The sequence below is a fragment of the Haliaeetus albicilla genome, chromosome 3 (assembly GCF_947461875.1).
Source record: "Haliaeetus albicilla chromosome 3, bHalAlb1.1, whole genome shotgun sequence".
Lineage (NCBI taxonomy): Eukaryota > Metazoa > Chordata > Aves > Accipitriformes > Accipitridae > Haliaeetus > Haliaeetus albicilla.
In genome coordinates, this window is record NC_091485.1 from 55,751,248 (window position 1) to 55,769,633 (window position 18,386).

General features: G+C 41.5%; 1 protein-coding gene across 50 annotated transcripts in view; it reads left to right on the plus strand.

Moving 5' to 3' along the window:
• The window catches only part of RIMS2 (regulating synaptic membrane exocytosis 2), a 491,423-nt gene that overhangs the window by 459,888 nt on the left and 13,149 nt on the right, over window positions 1-18,386 (plus strand). Inside the window, exon 1 of one of the 50 annotated variants that reach the window (XM_069779872.1) lies at window positions 10,315-10,524. The exons of the other annotated variants lie outside the window; for them this stretch is intronic. Within the exon in view, the coding sequence (XP_069635973.1) occupies window positions 10,395-10,524 (130 nt within the window). The 5' untranslated portion in view covers window positions 10,315-10,394. Of the gene's footprint in view, window positions 1-10,314; window positions 10,525-18,386 lie in introns of those variants that run through there. 50 annotated transcript variants of the gene reach the window in all.

Genomic DNA, 18,386 nt, shown 5'->3' on the forward strand with positions numbered 1-18,386 from the left:
ACAAACTATCTCTTACTCTATATAGGTAGGGAAACATTAGTAGAATGTTATTTGCTAATACATTTGAAATATTGTGTGCTGATGGAGATTATCCACATGGCAGGAACTTTTTGCTGCTGACTTACTGGGGATGGTGTAAATTTGGTGCCATTTCTTTCTGTTCTGTAGCCTGTGGTTTTTATCTGCTGTGCCTTTCAGACTGTAAGCTCTTTTGAGCAAAAACTCGAACAATGAGTTTGTGCAGTGTCTTCTATATTCAGGTCCAAGCTTTCTTGGTCTTCTAGCATTATCATTATGCAAATGTTAACTAAATATGACAAGAAAAAGTAGCCAGCTGAAGGTAAGGGACCAACATTTTGAAATATAGAAAAATAGCATAATCCTAGGAAAATTGATCAAAATTGTGAACATTATTCACAGACTCATGCTCATGGGTAGTTTTGCAGATAAACAAAAGTGGCTTGAGGTTGACGTCAATGGTATTCTCTCACCTCTTTTATTTTCAGTCATTTACACTTTAGGTGACAGCCTAAATTATACCTGAAAGTTATTGAACCACATACCTGAGGGAGCTTTAGAAAGTACGGTATTTTTAGATCATCTTGGATGGGACACCCTACTAACTGGAGAAGTAAATTTTATTAATTTTATTTCTTAAAGGCCAATGTAGGTGAAGAAGCTAAAGTTGTTCAGCATTTTGCAGGATCCAACACAGGTCATGCATGAGGCCAAATTTATACCAGCACTGCAGGTCTGTAATCAATATTAGCTAGTGCTACTACTAGTAGTAACAACAGTAATAGTAGTAATAGCATACTAGTCAATGGAATTTTACTTCTCTCTGTCTGTCATTCTCAGTCCTTAAATATGAAATTGTGAAAAGATGTCTAGTAAGGCCTTACATGTAAGCCAAAGTGACTGAAAAGTTTCTAAGAGTTCCAGGTTATACACACCAATTAAAACTTCACATATGGTGTTTCGAATCACATTTGAACTCATTAATATAGTGATAGCGTGGCTTTCAAACAGCTAAATTATTTCTTAAGTTATTTGTAGCATAGTGACTCTGAAGCCAAATAAGTTGTTTGGCAAGATAACTTCATGTTTTGTACCTGCAATCCAATTCCTGCCTGGCAGTTTTAAATCTGTAGTAGTGCCGTATCTGAGAGAAATAGTTTTCTGCTGTATTACAGCATTAAAACACACGGGGTTGTTCTCTGGCACTGAGTCCAGCTGGCACAGAGTTACCCAAATCCCACCCTCCAAAACAGCCTTTTGGAAGTGGTTTCTGGCCCATTTTAACTCCTGAACCAGGACTTTATTGGAGATGCTCTAGAACATCAAGCCAATACTGTGCTAGAGACTTTTCTAAAAATGTAGCAGTAAAATGATCTCATTCCCATACATCAGAATGTGTCTTGATATTGTATTTACTCATGTAGACGTAGCTGTGGATTACCATAATAAAACCAAATGAAAGAGAAAAATAAAAGTTTTTTCATCAGCAATGGCATTTTGGGATTCACTGATTGTGTGATCATGGCTGAAGCGATACTGCTGTGACTCAAACACCATGGAAATGAGAGCAGTGTAATGACAACAGCACACATTCCTCTGCCAGAAATACAAACAGTGTGAAAACTTACAAAATAAAACTAAAATTTGTGATTTTGTCATTTAAACATGACATCAGTAGATAAAAATATGTGTCTTTCCTCTCGGTCATTTAGACTTCACTTGGAGAGCTATGGATGGATCCCAGTGCCCACCAACTGACTCAGATTCTAGTCAGTGAGTTTAGAGCTAACGATTAAAATTAAGGTGTTTCATTAGTGAATTGAATTCTCTAAATATGGTCTCCTTGTAAAATTCTCATTACAACTTAAAATATTCACACCACATATATTTGCACCCCTAAGAAATAAATTTCATGACCTGATTAAAATGGTGTGGCTTCCACTGACGTTCTGGCATTTTCAGGCATTCAGAGATTCCCACCTACCAGGCAGCACTAACCATAGGGATGTAAGTGGAAGCTAGGCTGGCTGACGAGTGGAGCTGGTTACCTGTGGACTACACAGCGCAGGCAATTTTAAAGAGCATGATTTACAAAATAGATGGGGCAAGTCTCTGCAGGCCTTTGCATAGCAGAAGAAGCCTCAATAAAGCTCTGTTAGGTTGTTCTGCACTGAAATAATGCACAGGACTGTGGCATATAGTGTTTCCAAGAAATGTAGTCTGTGGTCTCAAGAAAAAGAGCTAACCTAATTGGCACAGAACTTTGCAAAATCATCCCTGCTTAATACACATTAACCTTCTACGGGTTATGTCAAAATTACGTTACAGCCTTGCAAGACAAATGTCTCTTTACAATGCTGACATTTGGACTCACCAAAGCTTTCACCACTTGATGATAATGTAATAGTCTTATACTGCAAGCATATCGAACCAGACCTGCATTGTAGTGGCAATGTCCTCAGCAAACTACGTACTCTCTAGACATTGCAGTCCTTGAGTGCAGAGAACAGTGCGTGACAGGTACATACCTTGCTTTCCATCCTGTTGTCATTTTCATTTGTCATTTTCACGGGTTGTTTGCAAAACACATTTCGTCTCAGTAAGGTTTTTTTTGCACTTTTTTTTCCTGGAAAAATACAAGCATAAAGATCATAGGATGCTTTTCCACAGTATATCTTCTTAAGTAACATCAGCAGACTGCTGCATTACCACAGGTGCGTTAACTGGGTGCCTTCATTGTGCAGTACGGTGTGCTTCACAGGCTGCTCAAGTGCCAGTAGTTCTGTACTGGATTTGTCCTTTCTGTACTGAAGACTAAATCATAGAGGGAAACAAATCATGTTTCATGAAGTTACAGTTTCAGAAACTAATTACATTGTCCTCATCTAAGATGTTTTGAAAACCTTCAGCGGAGTACACAGGCAGCTGAAATAATAAGATTTGAGAGTATACTTGAATAACTGCAGCTTGTTTCAAAGCTGATGGGTCTGATGAATTATAAAGAAGGTTACTCTCAGAGACAAAAAGGTGGATTAGGATCTAAATAGAGAAAGCAGATAGTCTCCATGTATACATTTAAAAAAACCCAAAAACCAAAAAACCCCACTTGGTTTTGTTTTTTTTACAGCTTGATATTGTTTCCTGTGAGTATCTTTCTCAAAACACTTTTTCCTTAGAAGAGCATGCACATTTTTATTTCTGTGCTCTTTGTTTCTCACCCTGATGAAGCATTATGAAGTAATATATTTTGCTGAGCTCTAAGACACCTTGTGGTTTGCAGATTGCCTTGTGATCACAAAGGTGTGAAATTATTCTAATCAAAATAGAAATACTCAGCTGTGTAAAGGTTTTCTGCTTCAATTCTGACCTCTTAGTTTCTTGTTAGCTAGCTACACTGCATTGCTGCATGCTAGCCCATTAACAACTCCCTTTGTTATTTAGAAAAGTTATGACTTTGGTTTGGTTTGGTGGTTTTATCATAAACATTGGAGAGGAAAGTTAAACATATTTTATTTAAATAAGAACAGACAGCTTTCACATGTGACTAATATTAGCATTAAAGCAAAAGAGAGACTTATTTATACAGATTTCCTTCATGTTCATTAAAGAAGGCATAATACAGAAGAGAATGCCAACTGCAGGACAAACAATCCTACTATGTTGTTTAAGAAACTAAAACTGGTATCTCCATGGATCTGAAAGCATTCTCTGTTTCCAGGGAGAAAAATCTTAACCACTTTTCCATTTCTACCTTTTAAAACATTTTTTATGTTAAAATTTTCCAATTTCATTTTCAGAAATTGAAATCTGTGAGTTTGGAAAAGACATAAAGCAATTTCTTTCAGCTCTTCAAATCTATATCCTCTGAAAATGTGCAAGACTTTGAAATGATCCCTACAAGGGCTAAATTACTTACAGGTAGAGCTCCACTGGCACAGACTGTTAAGGTGATGGGAACAGTGGGAGCACTTTACCACTGCAGGAATACTGGAATCGGGTATCAGCAAATGAGTCCTAATGTGGGCATGCAGAACAAGTTGTTCTAGGAGAATCCTGTTTTGCTCATATAACTGCACTTGCAGTTAACAACTAGGGAATTCTCCCAGAACAGGTGTGTCGGTCGGCAAAGCTATTTTGGTAGAAATCAGTGCTGTGTAACTAGCTTGATATTTGGGGTGGAGTTGACCTTATGATAGAAAATGCCAAAAGAATTGGGAGAATGGAAAAATTTACTGTTACCACGTAAGCAGACAGAAAAGCGTGGCTGTATTGTCTATGACTGCTTAGTAGGGAATGCTCAGAAAATCTAAAATGTATTGATTTTAAAAAAAAATAGAATTTAGAAAACTTTATATCTGATTGCTGGGCATAGAAACCATGGAGGAATGGTCATTATGTCATGAAACTTTAAGAAGAGTAGGAGACCACTGAAGTTTAGTGCTACATGGATTGCGAGCCATTGCCCCGGGAGGGAGTTCATGATCATGTTAGTCATGATCAGAAAAATACTAAGGCAAGAACAGTGAATTATTATATGATGGGAAATAGTAAAAACAGCCATTACTTTGTGAAGGACCTTGTAGCTTTCTGGAATCTACCCCTTCCAAGTGCTTGGCTGGAGTTGGCACATGCCCCTCTCTGTAGGAATAGGGACAGCCAGCACCGTCCTAACATTTAGCAAATTACAGTGAGTAACACTTTGTTACTACGTATTACAAGTGTTCGTACATAAACCCCATTTTACACTGACTGGGCAGTACTTTTAATGATCTTTTCATTGTATTGTTTTAGCTTTTCAAAAAGAAAAAAAAAAAAAGGCAAAAAGTTTAATTTGGTAATAATTGCAGTCTTATAACCCAGTGATACTTAGCCGGGACAAAATACTGGAAATGCCTTGAATAATCACTTATTTGGAGAATAACACTTCCTCCAACTAATACAGGTATTTATTTTCCATTTTCTATCTTCCTAGTATTAGAGAAATGCCAAGTTTTCAAACTTGGTTAATTTTTGGAGGGGGAGATAATTCAGTTAACTCTTTTTCTGAGGCCCTTGATGTATATCAAGTGTTTCTTCTCTGTTGATGTGTGTTGGCTGTCTCTGCTTAGTGAAGGCCGAGGGTATGAGAGGAGACCAAAACTCAGTTAAATAAAACACGTTCTGGATTGCACCTCAGTGGGAGGTGTGGGGAACTGTCCCTCGTGTTGTAAGAGGAAGCCACTTGCCCTTCTTGTAGTGACACATTGCACAAAGATTTCTCATAAGTGGAAAGTCATTAAAGAGTTTGAATTATACTTGTAATATGTTATGCCTCATAGTTGATAGGTGTAGTGCAAGTTAAAGATAATTAACCTGTACAGAAAGCTAGGCAGCTGAATTGTCTTTTCTGAAGACAACCATGACCAAAATAAATCCCTCCTGTAGCAAACAGAAGAAATCTGTGAGCAATGATTGACAAAAGAGCAGAAAAGGTGACAAAGGTGATAAAAGGGCAATAACTCCTTTCCAGTCCCATTCCCAGAATACTTTCCTTAATCGCAGGTTTAAAAGAGAGTATTCAGAAACTTTAGATCATCTTTCCATAGTGTCTGCTTTTGGACAATCCTCTCTAAAATGTGCACAAGGCCTTAAGAACCCCTTTATGGCAATGTGGGCTTTTATCTTGTGTTCAGGAGCCGGAGCAGGCTGTAGGAATTAATCCATAATATAGGCAATAATAAAAAAAATCATCTGCACAAATAAATTTGCAGTCTTCAAGTCCAGGAAATTATGACCTCTAGGTTCAGTACACAGAAGTAGCAATAGGAAGTAAAGAAACGTCTTTTTTCTTTTTTTTTTCCTCAGGGAAAAAGGTATGTTTTTATGAAGGAATCATCAAATCATTATTTTTCCAAAGCATCCCCATTTAAAGTCTAACAATTTGTGTTTACTTGGAGCACGCGTGCTGAAATACACCCAGTTACAGTCTAAACATGGAAAAAGGTGAAGAATACATTAATTTCCATACTTATTTTTTTTAATTACCACACATAGTATACCTAAAAAGAGAAAGATATGTTTATTAAATTCAGAATCCCATTATTGGCTGGTTGTATTTAGAGCAGGTTGGCACTGAAGATCCAATGTCACAAATTCATATTACATGACATTTTGTAGTAATTTTCAGGGAATACAACTCGTAAGCAATCGCTTTCCTAGTTTGGTAGATGAACCACCAAAATATTTTATAATATATCCAACTCTACAAATAGAATTGCCTCAGGACAGTACATACATTTATAGCAGATGTTTGACCTTGTTCTGTTTGACCTGGATTCTTACAACGTACTGTTTTTTCAACAAACTATCAGAAAATGTTAAAGAAATACGATACCTGGGCGTCTCATGCTTTGTCTTGATATTTAGCATTGAGATGGGAGTTTGAATGCAGTTTCTTTAACAGGAATTTGATTCACTTGCAACTGGTGACACAAATCAGTAAGTAGCAGTTAAAATTTTAAAAATCGGCAAAACAACTGGGGGATGTTGTCAATGTCAGGGTAGTAATCTTGTTTTCTACAGCCAAGACGTGTCTAGATTGCTGTCAACTAGATCATTTGTATAATGCAGTCATTAGCAACTGTTTGAGGACAGCCTCCCCAAATTCCAGAATCCTGACAATTTATAGCTTTCTTATCTCAGTTCTTTGTCTCTGTTTTCATTCTTCCCTTTAAACCTTTATTTTAAAGCAAGAAAATCAGGAGAGAGAAGCATATTGAGGAAGCTTGGACAGGATCATGATCCAGCGCTTTGTCACAGATTTGCTGAATAGGTGTCTTGTATCGCATCCTCTATTTGGGAACTGACTACGGATTGTGGAATATTTAAAGTGATTTTCTTGGTAAAGGCTGATTTTATCAATGACAGTAACAGGTTTTTTCATACAGTGTGCAATATTAGCAAAACCATCAACTCATTATAGTCGCTGTAGCTGCTAGGTCTCGCTCAGTGCTGAGGGGCTGAGAGCTGGGGGGGGCTGGCATTGTGGCACAGCCTTCAGGGCGCAGCCAAATTCCCACCAAGGCCACACATCACCAACAAAGTGCCCCATTAGTGTCTTGCGTCTTGCTTGGTGCGGGGTGCCGACCACCCCTGTGATGGTCGTGTAACAGCAGGACATCAGGCCACCGTGTCAGAGGGGGACTTCCAGTTTCTGCTGAGGTCAGAGCTTAGGGGGAGGTGGCAGAGGTGCTTACCTTCTTATGTGGGAAGGAAAACAAAAGCAGACTGCTTGAAAGCTTGCTGACTCCTAAGCAGGTGTTATTTCTTCTACAAGGGATACTTGTAAAGGGATTACTTACAAAAGGAGTATTTATAAATGGGAGTGAAAGTAGATTAAACAGATGTTACAAATCAGTTGGTCTTCCCTGAATATATATTCTACAGTTTGCCTGTATTTTTGTAAATATCTCCAAGTTGTCCAACTGTTGTTTTGCCTTTCTCTGCATCCTCAACATCTTTCAGTTTTATTCAGCTGTTTTCATGAAAGTCATTGGTAGTTCAGCTGAAATGTAATGAACATTTAACTTTTTTTTGCATCCAACTTCTCAAAAGCAGTCATGAATTCTTATTTAATCAAGCCACTGACATTTACTTTTCTGCTGTATCTTACACTGATAAAAATGTTGAAGGAAGTTACTTTGTCTGCTTTAGTGTTTATAGATAGAAAATTATATAGTCACCAAGTCTTTTATAGATATCTTTAGCAACTACTTCAACACGTTTTATTGGGTTTTGCCAATTACATGATAATTGTATATTAGAGATTTATTATTATTCCTATCATTACAATTTATTTTAGAGCTGTTTGCTTTATAGTCTTTTAGGAACATCTTTTTAGAGTAAACTGTAAACAGAGAAAGTTGACTTTGCAACTTGAATATACTTTAACGTGATGTAGCGCTGGTACAAATGCAAAGAGTGATTTTAGAGGAAGGTATTTTAGATTTTAGAAGCGGTATTGCGGGCTAACCACCGGCTGGTCACCTCAAACCGGAGCGGCTCAGCAGCTCTCGGTGACCACGGCCTGCCCACAGGCCTGCCTGTGGCATACAGGGGAGGTGTCCGTCTGTCTCAGCCGCTCACCTTCTTGATAACCAGAAAAGAGTCACAGATACGTTGCAAGGTGACAATCTTTGGCATGCGGCCAGAGAAACATGAACTTACGTAGAATGACCAGCTAAATACACATTTTGGAGTATGACCTGAATGAGAGGTGTAAAGGCTGTCAAAGCCTAGACAAGTTGCCCTGGTCATCATTTGTAGCTGGTGCAGAGGAAAAGAGGATTTATGTTGTTCTAAAATGAGTTCCTATGGTGTCACGAGACATGTTTTATTAGGAATACTAGATTATAGTTATCTAAAAATGAAAATACTGTGCATATTGTAAAAATAGCTGCCAAAACTCACTGTTTCCCTGTAGATCGAGTGATGATGGGTTCCATCCCTGAGTGCTGAAGTTCTGATTAGTTTTCATTCCTTAGCAAAGCATGAGAGTAATAGTGTTTGCCGTTTATAATCTCTTCTTATTATCCAGGCACAAATATTCCTTTCCAAACATCAGCTCAATGAAAATATGCTCCAGGGGTGTGACTCTATACACGTTCTTCATGAAGAGTTTCAGCTGGCTTCAGACTGGCAGTCTGTTTGCAAAGTTAGTTAGATCAAACCCTAGATATTGTTTACCGTTATTTGGGGGGATTTAAAGACCTTTGAAAGAAACCTGAAAAAAAATACCACGTTTACTATCATTACTGTTTAAGGGGCCAGTAAGGAAACAACACCCATGTGCAAGGTTTGATACTGCTTTTGCACTGTCATGACCTATAGTGGAGTAAGTTATTGATACTGCAGAAGACTGCTACAGTGGCTCGTAGCTCTTTTTAATGATGTCCAGTGCTTTAGTTTCTTATCACTTTGGGGGGAAGGTTGCCAAATGCTATACACTCCATTAATATAACATACTGGATAAACAGAAGAGAAAGGTAATGTTAAGTAGTGGTGAGGAAAATACGGCAGTAAAACTGAATCAAAAATAAAATGATGTGTTGTAGGTAGGAGCAAATTCTGTGAATTCAGCAGAGATACACCTACATTTGCTAAGGAGGCAGGTGTGCTTTAGAGGAAAACAGCTTGCTTGAAGTGGAGGAGAGGAGAAGGATTTGCCCGTGGCTCCTGGGGCTGGTTCCTCGCCAGCTGCTGGGCCGCTGACGGGACCAGAGGCAGCGGGCACGACCTGAAACACAGGAGGGTCCCTCTGAGTGTCAGGAAGAACTTTCTCACCGTGAGGGTGACCGAGGCCTGGCGCAGGCTGCCCAGAGAGGCTGCGGGGTCTCCCTCCGTGCAGACGCTCAAAGCCGCCTGGACACGGACCCGGGCAACCGGTCGCAGGTGACCCCGCTGGAGCGGGGGCCTTGGTCCCGTCCCACCGCGACCCTCCTGCGATCCGGCGGTTCGTTCCCCCTCCATACAAAGCCCGCCAGAGAGCAGACGCTTCGCCGGGCGGCTGCAGGTGGGTCGCGCCGGCCGCGGCCGCTGGCGGTGGGCACCGGCCCGAGCTGCCGCCGGGGCCGCTCAGCGCTCTCCGCGCCTCGGCGAAGCGTGGGGGCTCCCTCCTCTCCCCCTCCCCCGGCCTCCTCCCCCCCGTTCTCAGCGTCCCTCTCGGCCCCCGGCCACCCCCAGCGCTCCCCTCCCGCCTCCCGCCGCGCTGGGGCCACCCGTCGGCCCCAGCGGGGACCGGGCGGGGAGGAACAAAGTTTGCGGGCGGTGCCTGCGGGACGGGACGGGACGGCCCGCCGCTGTCGGCCGGCGCCGTTTCCCGGTCCTCCCTCCGGCGCGGTCGGTATTTACGGCCGCCCGCCGCCAGGCCGCCCCACCGGCGAGGCTCGCAGCACGGGCGCCGTCCCCCCCCCCACCCCCGCCCGCCCCGGTGACTTACGCCGCCGGCTGACGGCTCACCCCGCTAATAGGCGGCCCCGTGCTAGCTGCGGCGGCCCGCCCCGCCGTGAGCAGCGGCGCCGGCGGAGGCAGCGGGGCAGAGCCGGGGCAGAGCCGGGGCAGAGCCGGGGCAGAGCCGGGGCAGAGCCGGGGCAGAGCCGGGGCAGAGCCGGGGCAGAGCGAGCGGAGCTTTGCGGCGCGCAGCCCGCCCAGCGCTCCCCGCCGCCCTCACCCCCGGCGGCACTGAGCGGCCGCGGAGAGCTCGGCTCGGCTCTGCTCGGCTCGGCTCGGCTCGGCTCGGCTCGGCGCCCCTCCGCCCCGCGCCGCTCCGCTCCGCGCCGCCCGCCGCCAAGACGCCGCGCTTCTTGTACCGCGCCAAAGGCGGGTGCCGCTCGGCCAAGATGGGCCGGCAGACGGCGGCCGGCGGTCGCGCCATGCAGCGGTCGCAGAGCCGGAGCAGCCTCTCCGCCTCCTTCGAGGCGCTGGCGGTCTACTTCCCCTGCATGAACTCCCTGGAGGAGGAGGACGGAGGTGAGGGGCCGTGGCGGGACCGGGACCGGGACCGGGACCGGGACGGGGCCGGCGGCAGCAGGTGTGCGCGGGGTGGGACCCCCGCCCGCGGTCCCGCGGGGGGCTCCGGGGGGTCCCCGGGATGGGGCGGGCCCGGCAGTGGCACCCCGCCGGGGAGGGCCGGGGGTGTCCGTCCCCGTCCCCGTCCCGGCGGGCGAGCGGCGGTGCGGAGCGCGGAGCTCGGCGCGGAGACGCGGCTCCCGGAGAGTTGCTGGTGGTGAGAGAGGGGTTGGTGAGACGGTGCTTGTAACCGGAGAATGAGGTGTGATTTAAATGGTGATGTTTATCATCACGTTGGAAATGAAGTTACTAGCTGAGCTCTAGTTATGTTGGGAAAAAAATGGGGTAGAGGGTCTCTCCGTTTTCTGCTCATTCATAAGGAAAACAAGCCACACTTCCTCACGCGTGGTTTTCTGGCACGGCATGGGCTTGCTCAGGTAACCCTTGTCCGTTATTACAACATAATTCACAAAGAACGCTAGAATTGAACAACTAAATACTGGCCCTGATTAACTTTTTCTTGGGAACAGCAGTGTAGGTACAAGGCTCTGCGTACACATAGACCTTGCAGCTGTCACTCACAGTAAATCGTTACCCATAAAAGTAAGTCCAACCAGTAAAGTGTGTGTATAATTTCCATATATTTGTTGCAGGACCACAACCTTACATAAAAAAGAAGAGAAATGCAGTGGATTTTCTGTGTAACTGTGGCCAATAAAAAGAAAAGAACAAAGTCTAAGCTAGCTATCAAAAAAACCTGAAAAATCAAAAGTTCCAGTTACTGTTTGCAATGTGTGTAACAAATGTACATGTAGAGTTAAGCATGGCACCAACCCCTATCCAGGACAGAACTTGTGTTTCATGAGTTTGTGTTGAAAATACTCATTTCGTAAAGAAGATAATGTGGTGTGTTTAAATATGTTTACATACAGAATGAACTGATGGTCTTCCCAGTGTTTATCAGAACTAATTCATGATTTTTCATTTCATTAACATTAATGGAGCACATGGCACCTTCAATAGATTTGAGCAATATCAAATTAAGATATCAGTATACGTCCAATGCCACTAGCCAAACATGCATGTACACCATTCATAATCTGTATTTAAAATATCTGCATATATCACCTCCTACGTCTCAGGCCGAGAGTTCAGCAGCAAACGTCTGTCCCCAGTCTTCACAGGTCTTGCTTTATCTTCTGATGTGCAACAGTGCTTAAAGCTTCTTCTCCAGAACATCTTTCCTTGTCTGATGGAACGATGCTGAGGTGTGATCCCCCGCCTTTCCCCCAGACCCTGCTCTGGGGCTGGCCACGCTGCCCCTTCCCATAAAAAAGAGGGAGCTGCCCCCTGGGGCGAAGTGTGCTGTCCTTCAGTACTCTCATCTGCTCCCTGCCTTGAACAATGAAGTGAATTGTGAAATATTGCCAGTAGACTGCAGGGTAGGCTTTAGAGGGCATTTTTAATCTTTTGCCATGCTAATAAACACAATGGCTGAAAACACACGTTTTTAAAACACTGAAAATATCATACATCATGCTAAACATGCTTAGGTGTTCTTTAAAGATTTTTCTCTCCATCATTCCAGAATAGTTGTCTTTTCAATCCTGATTATTAGTTACAATTGCATTAATGCTGTGTGAAGTCAGGGTATTGATTTGTTTTGTTTTGATCTATTTTCTTGACTTCTCTAGGAAACACTTAACTTATTCCTCAGTTGAGATCTGTGAATGTTTAAAACTGTTCACTGGTTCAAAGACATATGAAATATATGGAAGTCAGTAGAAGAATATCTGTTAATTTAAGGGTAATTATAATGATTTATTTGGTTTGTGCTGGCAAGTTATCCAAATAGAAGTGTTAAAAGAATGTATACGGATTTTTTTACATGTTGTGTTGGTTTACGTTATCGGATCCTATTTTAGATGTAGGCTACACTTGAAAATGCATTTCATGTAATTCCAATGAAAAAATAGAGATATAATTGCTATGCAGTTTTTAGGGAGCTGAGTTTCTGCTACCTGAGATTTCAGACATACCAGGTTACGGAGGGAGTGACAGGCATGACAGCTAAACTCTTTTCCCAAGTGCTTTCACTGAGATTAGAAAGAAAAAACGCAATGGGTTTTTTTGATGGCAAGTTACCTCTGCACTCAAATAAGAATTTGTTGTCTTCTGAGTGCTTCTGTGCAATTTATATTTATGTACCACCAGTGTCCTTAAGTGAGTGTTGTACATGCACTCCCATGTTCACGTACTTAATGCTCTTTTACAGTTTAATCTGAAAAAGATAGCTGTTAAACCTACTTCATAAGTTATGCATCCTCAAGATGTAGTTATTTCTGCATATGATGGATAGGTTAAAAAAAGTTAAGCTGCTATAGGGTGCTTTTACATTTCCCACTCAATCCCATTTTTAATACAAATAGAAGATCTGACCTGTTGAGGCATTTATTTGTGACACTCACTTGAAGACTTTTGTTCATTAACTGCTGAAATGAATACACTGGTCCATAGGTAAATCTTTGGGTATGAAAGAATACGAGTATTGTTGAGTTCAGAAGTAACTGAATAGTAAGTAGCTCAATACAACATATTAATAAGAATAATTTTAGAAACTATTTTTGAACATGATGATTGAGAAGATCTACTTGAGTATCAGTTGATTAAAGAAGGAGACTTCTTAAGCCCTGGCATCCAAGCTGAAGCAGCGGGCTGTGGAAGGGCTGCAGTTTTCCAGTTGGTAGCCATGAACTTGCCATGGGTAGGCCTGACCCTGCCATGGTGGACCAGGTTTGCACCACAGGGAACTGCTGTTCACTCTAGCATTTCCTACTTGCTGATCAGTTAGATGAGTCCTTCAAGTTTATTCACATTCGTTATTTTGAAAGGTGGTTATTCTATTCTATTCTATTATATTATATTCTTAGCTCTGTCTAGTAAAAGGTATTGAAAAGTCAGGTTTTTTCATCATCAATTTATTTCTGGCATGTGTGCATGTGCACACACAGAACTAACATGTCATATGGTACCAGGGCAAATTACATATGTTATCAAAGTATCAAGGTTATTAAAGGGTGTCTTTTGCATTTTTTATTAGATTCATTGATGATAAAGTGTACACCCTGCATAGTAAAGTGGGGCTATGCTTGGAACAGATTTAATGCTTGGAACAGATTTAAGTTACTTAGAAATTGTTGAAGTGGTATGGGGACAGAGGGCAAATCAGTCCCTCTCTGAATGCTCTTGGAGCATCCCAAGCCTCACATTTTGTCTGAAATCCTGACTTTGTTGAAATTAATGAAATCTTGTCATTAAATTAAAAAGACCAAGGAATTTCCAATGTAAATGTGTGTGACATCCTTTCAGATGTCTGGGTAGTCATAGTGCAAAATTTCTTGCACATACTATATTTAAAAGTAGTGGATATGAGTTTACTAAACTTTCCTGTGGACAACTGGAAAATGTGCTAGAGCAAACGATTCTTATGTACAAGAAGGTTACTGGAGAAGAATTACAGTTGTCCAACATGCACTGAGAAGAGAAAAGCGAGGCTCAGATTGCATGTGGTCACTGGAAAGCCTATGTCTATTTTTATGAGTGGGACTGTTAACTCAGTGCTTCCTCAAGTTACACCGTGTGTATTGTTTGCTGTAATAAATTTGCGCTACAGTTTCCTTTTTATGCTCTATTTACATTCACTTCTGATTTGCATTTACGCTGAGGTGTTGATATAAACTGTTAAATAGCAGGTTGCCAGGAGTGCAGCTAGGGAACTGCTAGTCATGGCAAGATCTGTGTGCAGAACTATGCCCTCCAAAAGGGAATATATTTCAATTTAATGTCTTCTTTTGACAAAGTTTTTGGGTGGTAGCGAAGCTATGAGATTCAAGGGGAAAGTAAAATGCTTTGCAGGTGCTGAAGACAATTCAAGAGATAATTCTTTATAATTTAAGACATAAATTAATTCAGAAAGAACTGGAAAGCATCTCGGTCTCCCAGTATGTTAGAAAAACAAAAGGCAATTGAAAAAAAAAGCCACAGAATGTTCTTCAGTCCAAGACAATCATGCCAAAAATAGCAAGAATTAGTTGTGTTAGCTGAGGAGAAGATGCATTACAGTTCTGCATATTGATGTCTACCGAAAGAAGTATCTGAGTGTCCCTGCAGGAGTTCAGCAGGAATAGAAGCACTACGCTCCTGTCACCTGGCTGATAACTATCTGGGAAACTTGCTCGAGGGGTTGTTCGATCCCACACAGGTATCAGCAGGAGTGTTGCCATTGATGCTAGTGAGTGAAGGATCAGGACTTATTTAGATGTCTGCTGAACTGCTCAGTTGAGCACTGTTACTGGCTTCAGTGGCATTTCTCACCGATTAATCATTGCTCATTGGTAGAGCTGGGATAAAGCTCGGCAGTTCCTGGATTCTGTTCCTGTGGTTAGGCCGCCAGATCACACTGTCCCTGTGGAGGTCCCAGTAGACAATAACAAGCAGACAATAATTTAAACAGAAATAGAAAATGGGGGAAGTAGTAACAATAAATTCATTAACACAGTAATTATTAAAGTGAAGAGAATCCTGCACATGAAGTAGTTATGCTTTAAAATTATCCTCTTGAAAAGAATAAAGTAATAGTAGGAATATCAAGCAATGAAGAAAATGAGAATAACTACATCTTCTTGGGGGAATTAGCCTACTTTTTGGCCTTGGTGGTAAAGATGACCTTGTTTACGTGCAATGTTCATAGGCAGAGCCAAGGTGGAATATAAAAGAAGGGTATGCTGCCCTGTGGCAGGGTATCGCTGTAAAAGATGAAGCTTTAAAGACCCTGGCTTGATTAATGCTAACACGCCAGAGACCGTCTGCTGCGCATCTCATGCAACAGTGGGGTGGCTCATCTTAGAGGATAAAAATCACTCACAATATGGAATAATAATCATTCCATACAGAATTTATATGACATTTAAGTTTATGGTCGATAATTTTGTATGTTTGCTGCTAGGGCACTGCTCAGGGGCTGGGCTGAGTCAGCCTTTCCGTCAGTGTGGTGGGGCTGGGTCTCTCCCGCTTCTGCAGCTCCTTGGGCTGACTCCAGGGTGGAAGCAGTACAGAAGTCATTTCCAGCAATTTGCATCTCTCTATCCAGTCCCAAGTGTTTTTACCAATTACACTCAGGTGCTATACTGATGAAGTAGATGTAGATGCCAAGACGGGTAAGACCTTTTAAAAAAGAAGCATAGAAAAAACTACAGTGTTGCTGGTGAAGTAAAGAGTGTGACAAATAAAACACATGTATTCTGAGAAACGTGGAAAATCCACAGAAAAGTAGAAGAGACTGCAGAAGGATTGACATTGAAAGTACAACATACTTCAAACTGACTATATGATAGAAATGCCCAACAGAGTTTTAAAGCTGTGTTTCTCTTACATTTGTTGTATTTCTCTTCTGAGCTGCTACTTACACTGCAGCATGTACCTGAATAACTAACAGGTAACTCAGGTATGGCTATAACAGCAGCAGTGGAGCTACACTGTATGAGAGGTTTCATCTCTGGTGGCACCTACATAAACCTGAAAAAAACTCTCTCACTTATATCTACATGCTGTAATTGTCATTTTTCAATGGCAAGGTCAACAGTATAGTCAGAGCAGCGGCACGCTGTGTTGCCATTGTTTCAATTGGAGAGGTAAATGTTTAACAGCAGTAGTTTGAAAATGGGTCATTACAATGTGAAATTTGCTCAGAGTTTTGGGAACTGTGGTTATTTAAATAATGATATTTGCATGGTATCATTACTCATCTTAGACAAAGCTAGGAGGAAGAACTGTTTCTAATTTGTGTATTCTCAGTAGCCATCCAACTACTTGGCATCATCTATCTCATTAAGCCCTAATAGAGGGTGTTGAATTGCTACATCATTCAAAAATGCTGTGCAGATCCATCTGATAGTGTATGCAGTGACCCTAGCTACACTAAAAATAATCAAGGTTGGGTTAAAGAATGGTGTTACTGTCATTATTGCTTATTTAGAAAGCATCTCTCAATTCATGTAATACAAAAATAAAAAAAGCAATTCTAAGCTCCTCAATATATACACTCTTCCCTGTTTAAGAAGTTTTAATCTGCTCTTGGCACTGCATGGAATAATTGTTATTAATAAGTGCATAAGAATGCTATACATCCAGAAATTTGAATGTACATATAAACGTAAAAACATTGTCACTCAAAACTGCAGTGGTGGTTTCTTTTTACTTAAGATGGTTATCCTTTGTCATTGGCAAAATCAAAGACTGTGTTTAAAAATTTCTTGTGGTGAAGATGTGCACCTATTTAGTGATTCCTTATGTAAATGGCATATAAAATTAGAACGTAATTCCACAAAATTGCTTGCCTTATTTTTTCAGGATTTTAATAGCTTCGGGATGAGACTGATTTCCCACTGCTTTACACTTTTTGTAGCCATGTAGATTGTTGTACAGGATGTACAAAGTGGATGTAAAATGCTACCATTCTGTTTTGACACATGCACAAGATATGCACAGTCAGACCTGTGATATTTGAATGATAAGAACATCTATGCCATGTGCTACTTCATTGTTGTACCTCTGGGTTCAGTTTTAGAGCAATCATACAAGGCTTTTGAGCACACCTAGAAAACCAATGGTCTTAGTAACAGAAACAGAGACTTCTGCAGAAGTGCTGGAAAGGCCTGCGTGGCTGTGTGCAGTTGCGTTCCTGATTCACATCTCACTGTCAGGAGTTGCGCATTTCTAAATAGAAGTAATTAGGATAACATATTAATTCTGCATTTGATGTCTGCTGGTTTTATATTGCAATCAGAACTGAACTTTTTTTATGATCCCATATTTGAGACATTTAACGTGCAACAGAGTTTTTCCAAGTTAGTTTCAAATCTTTATGGATCTCTGGTTGGACTGGCTAGTCAAGGGGTACTTTACTAGCTCAGTAAACCTCAGGATAGCAGCTGACTTGGAAATATATCTTACACAAATTTGAAGAAAACATTCCTTCTTGGCCCTGCAGGCATACATTTGAAAAAAATAATTTAAAAGTAATAGAGATGTCCTGATCTCTCTTGGGCCAATTAGGTGACTAAAAATATAAAAAATAGTTTATTTTCTTACTGTGTATTACAATCAAGATCTGTAATCAAGATCTTTAAAACAAAGGATCCAACCAGATCTGCATAGCCAGTTTGTTGTTACGTAGTCAGAACCAAGTAACCAAAAGAGAAGTGGAAATCACATCAGTACTAACATCTGTCAACCTTACAGGTGCGGTTATTTAGTTTTGATTCCCTGGGATGGCTCCCAGTCTGTTGGCTGTCTGTTATCTGTTATCAGGGGTAAATTCTTTGTCAAGGGAATGGCCAAGCAGCAAACCTCCATGCTGTGGTTCTGTATACGCTTAATTGGGATTTCCATTTTACATAGCACAAGTATTGAAAACAAGCTCTAAGCTGTCAGAGATGGCTATTTGTCCTTTTTATGTGTAGGACATTCAGTAGTGATTCTGAATAATAGTACAGGGGATACTGGAATTTTAGGAACAGGAAGTAATTATCATGTATGTAGAAAAACAGCTCTTTGTTAACACTTCAGTCTTGTAAAAATGTTTCAAAAACTTTTGGGACCGCCAGTGTTGAAGAGCTTAAACTGATGGATGCCCCACACAGACAAAAGCAGTTTCCATTGTCTGGTGCTCATCAGAATTTGCTGAAGGGTCAGTTAGGACTGAAGAATGGACATCAGCACAGCAGTGAAATTAAAGTGGCAGAATACAACTTTAAACACATTAA